At 42.0% G+C, this 12,532-nt stretch overlaps 1 protein-coding gene across 1 annotated transcript; it reads left to right on the forward strand.

Moving 5' to 3' along the window:
- The first annotated feature begins 11,063 nt into the window (after nucleotides 1-11,063).
- LOC131223965 (uncharacterized) lies at nucleotides 11,064-12,155 on the forward strand. The gene is made up of 2 exons (XM_058219561.1): nucleotides 11,064-11,401; nucleotides 11,501-12,155. The coding sequence occupies exons 1-2, from the start codon at nucleotides 11,064-11,066 to the stop codon at nucleotides 12,153-12,155; spliced, it is 993 nt and encodes a 330-aa protein (XP_058075544.1).
- Nucleotides 12,156-12,532: the final 377 nt, after the last annotated feature.

A 12,532-nucleotide genomic window follows, 5' to 3' on the forward strand; every position in this document is an offset into this window, starting at 1 on the left:
AATAGTATGATTTTGTAAATGTGAGTGGACCACTTCCAATCGAAATCACCATCATCTGATCTTAATCGACCGTGATCAGGTGTTGCCCCCATCAACTGCCCACTAATCTCACAGGTGTTGGACGCGGATTAGCTGCTGACAGGTTGAGTAGCGAGACTCGCTACTGAAGTGATGTCACCAAGTTATGTGGGCCCTACAACGATGTATGTGTTATATCCACACCGTCCATTGATTTGGAGTGATCATTTTAGGGCATGATCCAAAGAATGAGTCAGATTCAAAGCTAGAGTGGATCCCATCACAGAAAATAGTGAGGGAGAGTGACGCCCACAATTAAAAACTTCTAAGGGCCACAAAAGTTTTCGATTCCCTTCTTTTATGTCTTATTTAACACATGAACAGGTTAGATCTCAAATAAAGATCATGGTGGACCTTAGGAAGGTTTCAACGGTGGGTGTTACTCTCCTTTCTTTTTCTGCGGTAGGGTCCAGTCCAGCTTTTTGGATCTGCCTCATTCCTTATGGATCATATCATAAAATGATATTTCCATATGGATGGACGGTGTGGATACAACACATACATCGTAGTGGGTCCCAAATAATATGTAACGTCACTTCATTGGCGAGTCTCGCTGCTAAACCCGTCAGTAGGCGTTGGACCCTGCAACTGGTGACTGATGAGTTGCAATGTCTATTCCTGTCTAATTAATTTTGGTGTGGGACTGAGTCATTACTTTTGACACACAGCTTTTGACGCGGTCAACACACTGATTTACTAATGTAATCGTCAATAACTCTCAGAAGTGGATTGCGTGTATGTATGGGTTTTATCCACCGTCCAACCCTTTTTCCATATTACAGGAAAATGACACTTACCATTGAAACCTTCCTAGGAGCTACCTTGATATTTATTTGCCATCTAACCTGTTCATAACCTAATATAAACTTGGATGAAGGGAAAATAGAAACATCTAATTTATTCAAAACGTTCATGTCTCTTAAGTTCTTGATAGTGGGTGTTCAATCCTCACCATGTGGTCAACTTGATCATTGGATCTGCCTCAGTTTTTGATTTCATTTCCTAAAATGATATGGTAATTTGGATGGATGGCATACATAAAACACACATTAATGTGGCCCAGCATAGCTATGCCTGGATGGATTATTGGGAGGCAATCCAGTGTTTTTATCATGGGAGACCGGATCTACTACAAAGCTTCGCAGGTTAAGCTTAATGCAACATATGTTGGGCCCACGTGATGCAAGCATGACATTTGTCCATCATATTCTTCTTGCACAGAAAACAAGCCGATCAAAAACTTAGGTGGGGCACAACGGATAAAAATCATGTTTGCAACCTCTAAAGTCACGTGGTTTGTGGCCTACTTGAGTTCTAGATCGGCCAGACTTCTGAGTTGTTTTGAATACAAAACCCGCTGGCCCCCACATAATTAATCTAGAAGGTTTTTGGTGATGGGGAGGGGCATCTCAACACATTGGTGTGTAGTCTAGTCGGGTTGTCCAATCAACCTAATTTTTGGAGCCATGTGATGGATGATTAGATGTCACACACATCATGGTAGGCCACACACATTGCTTTGTTGGTCGGGCTTAACTTAGAAAGTTTTGCAGTGATTCTGACCTCTTATTTCAGAACATATATTACTTATAAGCTACAACTTGTTGTATTCTAGATTGGTATTTCTCTCGCTGTTTTTTATACCAACCAATAGTATTTGTAGAAGCCGATTGTGTCCTACCCACGCCCATCTCTAGCCGGGGATGGGCTGATTTGTGTGGAGGCCCACTATAACATATCTATTCACGTTGTTCGTCCCTTTTCTCGTATCATTTTAAGGTATGAACCCAAAATAAGTAGATGCCGGGACCACACTAAATGATAAGCTTGAGTTGCATTAAACGTAAGTTATTTTGTATTGCATTAAATATGCAATAGTCATTGTGGTGCGGTCCACCTGAGTTTTGGATTTTATTTTTTAATTTTTTTTTTTTTTTTTTTTTGCTCATACCCTAAAATTATATGAGAAAATGGATGGATGGCACTGATAAACAGATATATCACAAGCAATTTACTTTCTATATCTTTAGTTCATATTTTTCATACAATAATCATGTGTTAAGGACACTTATACCCTTAATAAATGTTCCTTTCTAAATAAAAATGAAATTTTAAACTCGAAAAAATTACCTTTCAGTTAAAGTCAAGAAAGTCCAAACTTGGATTGGACAACTAGCCCACTTCATCGGTTGCACTGTGTATAGAGCTGGGCAGAATCCGACTCGACCCGGCAAATTCGACTCGATCTGGTGGATCCGACCCGACCTAACCCGAACAGAACCGAAGGCCTGGATCGATGCGGATCGAGTAGGACCACTCAGATCCGATCGTACATCGAATCGAGTTCGGATCATGGTCAATCCGGACCGATCTAATCCGAAATTCGAACGAACCCTAATCCCTCTTTCTCTACCCGAAAGAGGCACCGCACCCACCCATCTCTTCTCCTTTCTCCCGCTCTTTCTCTCGCGGTCTCCCTCCTCTCCTTCCTTCTCTCCTCCTTTCTCTCCTTCTTTCTCTCCCGGTTTCCCAAATCTCCTTCTTTCTCTCCTCCTTTCTCTCCCTCTCTCTCCCTAGACTCAACTCGATCTGACTCGATTCAATTTCTCAGACCAAGTTGGATTCGGTTCGGGTCAGGCCAACAAGTTAGCCCTGCTGGACTCGGTCCCGAATCGTATCGAGTTTGGGTCAGGTTCTTGAAAAATCGAATCGAGTCGAGTTGGACCCAATCTGGCCCGACTCAACTCGATGCCCACCTCTAACTGTGTGTCCCAAATCCATGAGCCCTATAGTCATTGCATATAAGGGTGGCAAAGGATTAGTTTGGCCTTGTAGGGCTAACCCTTAGGCCACATAAGCTAGGTCCAATAGTGGGCCCAGCTCAAAATGTAAGCTTAATTCTTGGCCGAGCAAAGCTATGGCCTGGCCTAGTTATTGGCCCTATCTAATCAAGTGGACAGCCATTATAATGTTTAAACTTTTGTTAATGGATCCAATAAATGTACATTTGTAGTTTAGATTTAGTCGTTAGATCTTAGGTTTTGTATCAATGATTCAAACCATTTATATAAATGTAACAATCCACGCCTTAACTCAAGTACCTAAATAAAAAATCTAAAATAACTAAACTCCTCATACGCCATTACAACTAAGATCAGCCACCTAATGTTGCAAAACTAACAACCAAAATTTATTTGAATAGCTCTCTAAGAAAAATTGATGGTTCAGATTAATCACGGGTAATTAAAACCCACAATAAACCATCACTTACCAACTACAAGCCTTTGAAAGACAAGGAAATCATCATTGGCACCTACTAACCCTTTAAGCCCCAGATACTAGGAGAACCACCTAGACTGATGATCGGCATGGATCGTGTTAGATTAGATCGTAGACCACACATCTGCCTCGAACGTGTACACAAATAGAGTTCACACACTATGCACGAGATCAAGTCATCGAGTCAAAGAAGCTTTGACCTGATGAATTTCGCAATTTAGGAAGGAAATTCAAAAAAAAAAAAAACTCCCTCCCGCCCAGCATCTTTCAACAGGACCGTCCATTCGACAGTGCAAACAATCATTTCCCGAATATAGTGGACAAATCCACACCGTCCATCTGATTAGTTGGGTCCCACTGACCACGTCTATGTCAATATTAACCATTGAAAACCACCGGTGTCACCTTCGTCAGCAACCTAGCAAGCAACGCATGAGCAAGACGCTTACGTGAGTAGAATAGCCACGCATGCCATCCCTCTGGCAGATCCGACCGTTGGGAGTCGTCGGATGGAGGCCACGTGCGTAGGGAAATCCCAATCACCCCTACCATTTCCAAAATTAACCATCAACTCGCCGGAAAGTAAAAGGAATATTTCCACTTATAGTAACGCCTCATCTCGTCCGATCATGGGCTTCTGGAAGCTTCTCTCGGATGAATCCTGAGCGTTGAAACCAGGGCAGTGCAAAAATCTCATAGCAGAACCGAGATTTTGGTAAGATGCTGCATCAGCGAGTCACCGCCTCTCCTAGATTAGTGTAGTAACTAACAGTCCATTCTCACTGTTGGGTGGGCCATACATGCCTCCTGGGCAACATCCAGACTATTTGGAAGCATCTGATCGACAGATCGATCGGCCGTTACAAAATTGTCATGATCGCTGGGTCATCTTCCCCGATCTGACGGTTAGCAACAGGTCTTGATAGAATGATCCTTTCTCGAATCCAATACGTCTATCATGTGGCCCATCTCACTTAAAACTTATCAGAGAATGTTGTCTGGGCCCATGCATATGGTCAGTGATTTTGTGGGACCCTGATGATGGGTTTTCCCAACCGTTTTGCGTTAACTGTATGCTAATCCTTGGGATTAACTGTGGAAGGACCTAGAAATAACCATGACTATAAATCTCTGGATTTTAGGGTGACTCCCAAGAGAAAGCCAGAGAAAGAAATGGAAAGAGATTAGGGAGAGAGAAAATGGCCTTTTGATTGAGTTGCATGCTCCGTAGTAACTCGTCTCGGCCTTTCTAACAAGCAAGTCAACCAGGTCTGGCTCGTCCATAGCTGTGAAGGAAGGAAGTGATAGTTAGTGTAGACGACGGTGGGTGTTTGAGAATGTCTGCCACTAGAACAAGTTTCCAGCCGGCCGTCTAAAGTCTTGCAACTCAGCCCCAGCCTCATCTCAGGTCGTTTCGTCCCAAAATGGTGACCAGGATCGAGTCAATCCCTAATCTCCCATCAAACTTGGAGCTGATCAGCATAACTTGCCTGGACTCTTACTGCATCTGAAATAGTCCCTAATCAGGTACTGCACCCAACTCGACTAATGTTCTTCGCATCCACTCTCATCTCAGTCTCAAATGGGCACTGGTCTGATCTATATGTCAGGATGAAGATCCTGATTTAGATCAGAGGGGGTGATCAGTTTAACTTATCATGGTCGCACCATCAAACACCACAACCCGATTTCAACCATTGTTATGGTATCACACCCGACTCATCGAAAGAATCGACTGAGTCGAATCATTACTGAGTTAAAAACTCGTTTCTATTTCAAGAAAAGCCCTGACTCAGATCATCTGAGAAGATAGCCATCCCAGCCTCTTTATCCCATCAGGTAACACAAAAATCGGTCCTAACTGTTTAAGGTGGTCACTACATTCCACTCCACACCGAGTTAACTCATCCTGTTTTTCGAGTGGCTCAGTGACCACTTACTAAACCTCGACATGGCTTGTCCAGGTATCACTTACAGCAACTCTCTTGGAGGAACGACCATCCCCTCAAATAACTGAGAAACAAACCTGTAAGGATAAACTCCTAACACATGAATTCCATACACTGATTAGAATGAGGATTTGATTGATCATTGTGAATTAAGATCTCTTAAATCTACCCTGTAAAGGCACCAAAGCAAGGAAGAGACTCATCTGAGGTTGAGGGATGTCCCACATTGCTTCATTCATTTCATTGAGCTTTAAACTAGTTTTGAGCCTAATGTGTAGGAATATTTAAGTTGTGATTTCATTCCTTGTTCATTACTCAACTATGAGGGAATGCCTAGAATTGTTACTCTTGCTCATTTAAGGACTTGTATCATACTTCATAAGACATGTTTGAGATTGCAATAGTTACATTTACATTTCTATTTGTTAAGTATGTGGCAAGAGCTCTTATTCCCAATCATGTTATAAATAGTAGAATTTCCCCATTACACCTTATATGTGCTAGACTCATTCTTAGTTGAATCTGATGTGTTCTAAATTTTAGAATAACATGCATAGGGACTTATTCCTTCTATTTCCATTTCTGGGATGAACATGACTCTATACCTCATCTCCTATTTCACAGATCCTATAACTATAAGATCTAGACTTAGTCTTGTGTTTTATATAGTATTTTAGAAATTGCTTGACTTTGGGTATAGTTCTACTAGTGCTGATAAGAATCATGGCATTTCATTTCACTAGATGAGGTAATGTATGATGTTATCTTCCATGAGGAATGTAAGATAAGTTCCTTAACTACATTCCATATGTTACATTTATGGGCCTCATTAATCCTGAAAAGGGTATATGGAATTATATTGAACTCACATTAGAGTGTTTGACATCCTATTATAAGACCATGAGCTTGGCCATATTTATGAAAGTAGATCTTGTTAATTCTATGGAATGTGCATGAGTATCATGGTGCATGCCATACACGCATGACATACGAGCATTTTTAAGTGCTCAATGTAAGTCACACCCTGTACGATTTACTGAAGGTTCTATCTCTTCAGTGGACTCACAGAAGATGTGCAATTGTACCACTTTGGGTGTTCTCTATTTACATGAGGCTTTTTCGAGATTTAAGCACTCCTCGGGCATACCCCATGTATTTTTTCAGGAGTCAGGATATCCTTAGGCACCATCGCTCCCATGGTCTTTTCCAAGTAGTACACCTACCATAGGTGACCCCTTTTATTTTGACAGTTGAATGTGCATCCCTAGATCTGTGACTTGAGCATAATCCATACATTCATACATTTATTACAAGTTCATGTTATCCTCTTTATTATCTGAATATGTTGGTTTAAACCGTTTTGGAATAATATGATATGCATGAATCTTTGTGGAAAATTTTCACTGAGTTTTCACTCACCCAATCATGTGGTTGCACCAAATAGATATAAGTGTGATGGCCGAGGATGACGCCTATGATGGGACTCTCAGTGTTGCTAAAGAGGAGTTTGCTGAGGAGGAGTGCGGCGAGGAGGGCCCATACGATGATGTAGTCGAGCCACAGGAGCTCCACTAAATGCTTAGGATTTACTGCTTTCATTATATGTCAGACTTTATATTTGCTTGTCTTTGAGTTTTATAATTAAATTCCCTGCTGTGAGATCTCACTTTACTACTTGCTTCCATTTTACATACGTTGAGCTCTTTTTGAGGGTACATATATAGAAGTTATATTTCAGTGCTAAGAAATGTGTTAGAAGGATTGTTCCATCTAGAGCTGGACATTAGACCGAGTCAACTCGGATTTGGCCCAACCCGACCAGGTTCGGATTTTTCATGGCTCAACCCGAACTTGGACAGAACCGGGACCGAGTCTGAGCCAGCTAAATCAGTCAGACCCAAACATGTGCTGGTCTGAACCGGTCCGAGTCAGACTCGGTCAGGAAAACCGAGTCGGATCGGATTGGGCAACATCCGGATCGTTTATTTTTTTCAATGGTGTGGAAATCATTATTCTTAGTTTTTCCAATGATGCGATCTACTTGATTATTAAATATACTTAAAATTTAGTATCAACCCCTAAAATGATCTGAAAAAACTGATGGACGGTGTGGATAAAGAAAAAAAAATCAAGACGGGCCCCACATGGTTTATCTAGTAGGATGAAAATGTACAGCAAGCTTCTTGATAAGCTTTACACCAACCATGGGAAGCGGATTGCGTACTGAGTAAACTCTGTGGGATCCATCGTGATTTATCTGTTTGATCCACACTGTCCATCCATTTTAAAAGTTAATTTCATTTCCATATACCAAAAATAAAGTATATCTAAAGATCAAATAGACCACACCACAGGAAATAGTGTGAATTGAGTGCCTACCATTGAAAATTTCTGGGGGGCCACCGAAGTTTTGGATCAAGCTGATATTTTTTCTTTACCTCCGTCCAAGTCTTTTTTATCTTATGAACATGTTGGATGACATATAAACATCATTGTGGGCACTAGAAATATTTCAACGGTCGAAATCATTATTCCCGCTGTTTCCAGTGGTATGGTTCACTTGAGCTTTGTATATGCTTTAATTTTAGGCTCAACGTATAAAATTAGCTGAAATAACGTATGAACGGATTGGATAAACCGCATACATTCAAGGTGGGCCCAACTGAGTTTACTCAATACGATAAAGTCTATTGAGTAAGTCAGTACGCAATCCCATTTCCCAGCCCATGTAGCTTCCTGGAGAAGCTTTGAAATTCCCAAGTATCCGTAGCTAGCACTAGCTATATATAGCTGCTCTAAGCATGTGTTGGGCGAAGATAGCACTGACGCTCCTCGAGCTCCGCGTTGTGAGGACAGTTCAAAGGAGATCAAAGCTACTGGGCCCACACTAATGTATTTATTATATCTACACCGTTAATCTGATTTTAGAGATCATTTTATAGCATTATTCAAAAAATGAATCATATCCAAAGATCATCTGGACCACACTATAAATAGCAGTGGAGATAATGATTTTCACCGTTAAAAAATTTATAGGGCCCACCATAACGTTTATTTTACATCCAATCTGTTCATAAGGTCACAAGTGAAGGAAAAACAAATTTCACAAGGTCCCTACCTTAATGAAGAGGAAAAACAATTTTCATATTAATCCAAAACTTCTTTAACCCTAAAATGGGTTTCAATGATAGACATTCAATCTCCTACTAGTTTTTACAGTGTGGTCCAGTTGATGGTTAGATATGTCTTATTTTTTTGTCTCAAGCCTTAAAATGAGCTCGCCCAATGGATGGACGATTTGGATATAACACATACCTCATGATCAGACCCACAGAACTTGCCAATGTTAAACCAGCCGATCCGCTTCGGACACCAGCCAATCCGCTTCCGTCATCGGGTCTGACTGTCAAGACGACAGCCGGTAAACTGCTGTATGCCAACCATTCTTCTGCTGCGACTCTCTCTCTCTTTCCCTCTTTCTCTCTTCCGTACACAACTATACACCATCTCCAACAGCAGAAAGAGAAGGATTTGATCTCCAACAGCCTTCTTCTTGCTTTCTTCTTCAACAGAAATGGAGAGATAGATAAAGAGAGATAGATAGATATAGAGAGATAGAGAGAGATAGGGCGGGGTTTTTTGGCGCCGAACGAAAAATCTGGATGGGAAAATTTTTGTTTAGAGAGATATTTACATCTCGGGTCGGGTCGGTTCGGACCCTTTCGGTCCGGGTTTTCGGATCAGTTCTGTCCAGATACACCTCTATCCGAACCTGACCCGAAAAACTATCGGATTCGGATTGACAAACTCGATCAGGCCGATCTAGGCCATCAGTTCTGTTCAGAACGGTACCAAGTCGGGTCGGATCAGGTCAGATCCACCGGATCGGGTCCAATATGCCCACCTCTAGTTCCATCTTATGACGTAACCCTCGGGTTCTCGTACTTGAGCGAGTATCCTTTGGTTATGAGGACCAGGGTGTTACAAGTTGGTATCAGAGAGAGAGTTTAGACAAACCTTGCCTTTAGGAAGGAGTTTGTACAAACTTTCTATATTTTACATTTAGAATTTCCTAGGCGACCCCTTAAATTAGAAAGCTGAACTTAGGAAAAAATTTCCACTAGGCTTAGGCTATTTTATGAACATAGAGACCCAAATTCAGGCCCCCAGTATTGAATTCTGTAATTACATTAGTTTTCAGGCATTTACATTACTCATGTCAATAACCTTATTTTGACTGCACTCAACAATGAACTACCTGTTTTCTTACTAACGAATATTTCCATTCATGATAGCATTGCAAATTTTATAAGATGTTAGTAATCTGTGATTTATGAAACTATGATTATTAAACATGAGTAGGCTTTAAATTTGTTTAATCTTCCTGCTTTTCCTTTCATTCTTATGCTCATTTAATGTTATCTGGCTACCACCACAACTCACCCTGTTTAAATTCATCATTGCACATGGTATAGGTGTTTCTAACATAGATAGTGTCTCAACTATTTCTATGAGCCTTTTTAACCATGACGTGGAAATCGGAAGTTAGAACTACAGTCAATTTATTATGGCCGCCTGACACTCAGCTCACTACTAGTTATTACATGCTCTCCACTCTGCATGCAGTCATTGCCTAAACATAGAAACAAAACTTAAGCCCTCATTTTAACTACCGTTAACCTAGATTCAAGAACTGAAAATGTAGTCCCCTCTAGAAAATTCCCTTAGTTAAGAAGAAACTGTTAACTTAGAAGCATGAAGGATGCAGGATCCCTTGGATGAAAAAAAAAATATTCTTATAATAAACCTATCTTATAGGGCAAGAAATATAGGATGTTGCACCTGACATTGTGTTCCTAAACTATAGGATACGATGCCTCCAAAGACACGATCCTAACAAGTGCAAGCGTCTCTAATTATGTTGAAGGACCTAGAAGAAACGGGTAGGGAAGCGAGTCCTATATACACCCTGGCACTCCCAGTGCAATCTAAAAAACCTTGCTTGGAGTCCAGGGCAAGGGCCGTCCCAACGCCTCACCCAACTCATGCAGAGAGGACTTTGACATTTGAGGCACAATCAGGGGTCCCGACACCAGACGCTTGGGAACAAATGGTTACCTTGCTATGCCAGCAGTAGGCCTTCATGAGGGAACAGTAGGCCACCATGGCGGCCGCAGTGGAAGCATATTATCAGAGGCCTCATGTATCAGCATCGCGGCCAATTTCAAGGAACGATGCCAATTTGTTTGAAAGATTCCAAAAGTTGTGACCTCCGACTTTTTCTGGGACGACCGATCCCATAGTAGTCGAGCATTGGCTGAAACGCATGCTGAAACTTATGAGCCATTGAGGTGTTCAAATACGCGGAAGGTAACCCTCGCAACTTTTGCACTAGAAGGGGAAGCTGATGGATGGTGGGATTCCACGTGTAGGCTCGCTGCAGCAGGTTATCTACGGACTTGGGAGAGGTTCCAGACCAAGTTCAATGAGAAATATTTCCTAGAGTTGTTCCGTGACAAAAAGGTGTCACAGTTTTTCAAACTTGAGCAGGGGAATATGACGATTGCGTAATATGAGGCTCGCTTTACTGAACTCTCTCGGTACATGCCGACTATCGTTAATGAAGAGAGGCTTAGACTGAGGAAATTCAGAGATGGATTACAGCCGAGAATCAAGTCGAAATTGTGCTACTTCGACTTTTCCTGATATGCCCAAGTGGTGGACAAGGCCACCAGGGTAGAGAAGGACGTAGACCAGATGATGAAAGCTCGAACCCCGTTCAGAGATGCGAGTAGCCTAATCAGACCCGCTCCTCCACCTCCTAACCTCGCTGTAGTCGATAAGCGAGCCAAGACTTATTCGTATCCGGGTATGTCGTGCAACTATTGTGGGAAGCCGGGGTATACCGCAAAGTTTTGCTTTAGGAGGGCACGTGATGAGGGCGACAAGCCCAGGCCATTGGCGATTCAACCCCATCCACCGCAATCTGTGGCTAGGCCACCTATCAGTAGCCAACCTCCGTTTCAGAGACCAGCAACTCTACTACAGAACAGAGCCCCCATAGCTCGGGTATTCGCTATGTCCGCAGAAGAACGGTATGGGGACACTCCATGAGTTGTCCAAGGTATGGCTTACATTCAGGATGTTTCAGTATTTGTTTTGTTTGATTCGGGTTCTATCATATCTCTTGTTAGTTCATCCGTAGTTAAAGAACTGAACTTAGAATTGAACAACCTTGAACGACCCTTGGTCATAGTGTCTCTAGTGGAAGGATTTGTAGAAGCTGCAAGATTTTGTCCCGCATGCCTGGTTGTATTGGAAGGCCATGAGACTTGTATGAACTTAGTTGTGATGAAAATGAAACAGTTCGATATCATTATCGGTATGGACTGGCCTACCCAGGCTCATGCGATATTGGACTGCCATGCCCGGATGGTTACAGTAATGTTACCTGGGCAGTCACCCTTCACTATGCAAGGAAGACGTCAATATGAGACCTATGAAGGTCTATGGGCTCTGGAAAAGACAGAATCAACAGAGATCACCATCAATCAGATACCTGTGGTTAGTGAATTCCCAGAAGTGTTTCAAGACCCAGGGTTACCACCAAGGAGAGAGGCAGATTTTACAATTAACCTCCTACCCGGTACCACCCCAATATTCATGGCTCAATATAGAATGCCGTCATGTGAGATGGAAGAATTGCGGGTGCAGATCAATGAATTATTGGGGCAGGGATTCATCCACCCTAATGTATCTCCATGGGGCGCACCCGTATTATTTGTGAAAAAGAAAGACAGATCGCAGCGCCTTTGTATCGACTACAGGAGATTGAACAGGCTACAATGAAGAATAAGTACCCTCTACCACATATCGGCGACTTATTTGATCAGCTCAAGGGTGCCAAATATTTCTCAAAAATCAATCTTAGGTCGGGGTATCATCAGTTGAGGGTCAGAGAAGAAGACATTCCCAAGACAACATTTCACATCAGATATGGGCACTACGAATTCTTAGTGATGCCATTCAGGCTCACTAACGCGCCTACGGTATTTATGGACTTGATGAATCGGGTCTTTATGCCATACCTAGACCGATTTGTCATAGTCTTCATCGACAACATCCTGGTTTATTCCAAGAGTTGTGAAGAGCATGGAGAGCACTTGAAAACTGTTTTGAAGACCCTCCAGGAAAGGCAGCTGTATGCAAAATTATCAAAATGTAGG

The sequence above is a fragment of the Magnolia sinica genome, chromosome 13 (genome assembly GCF_029962835.1).
Source record: "Magnolia sinica isolate HGM2019 chromosome 13, MsV1, whole genome shotgun sequence".
Lineage (NCBI taxonomy): Eukaryota > Viridiplantae > Streptophyta > Magnoliopsida > Magnoliales > Magnoliaceae > Magnolia > Magnolia sinica.

Excerpts from the sequence above, each read along its gene's own strand:
- LOC131223965 (XM_058219561.1), top strand. The coding sequence starts at position 11,064 with ATGATGAAAGCTCGAACCCCGTTCAGAGATGCGAGTAGCCTAATCAGA. Across the intron at positions 11,402-11,500 it reads GCTATGTCCGCAGAAGAACG|TTCATCCGTAGTTAAAGAAC; the intron begins GTATGGGGACAC and ends ATCTCTTGTTAG.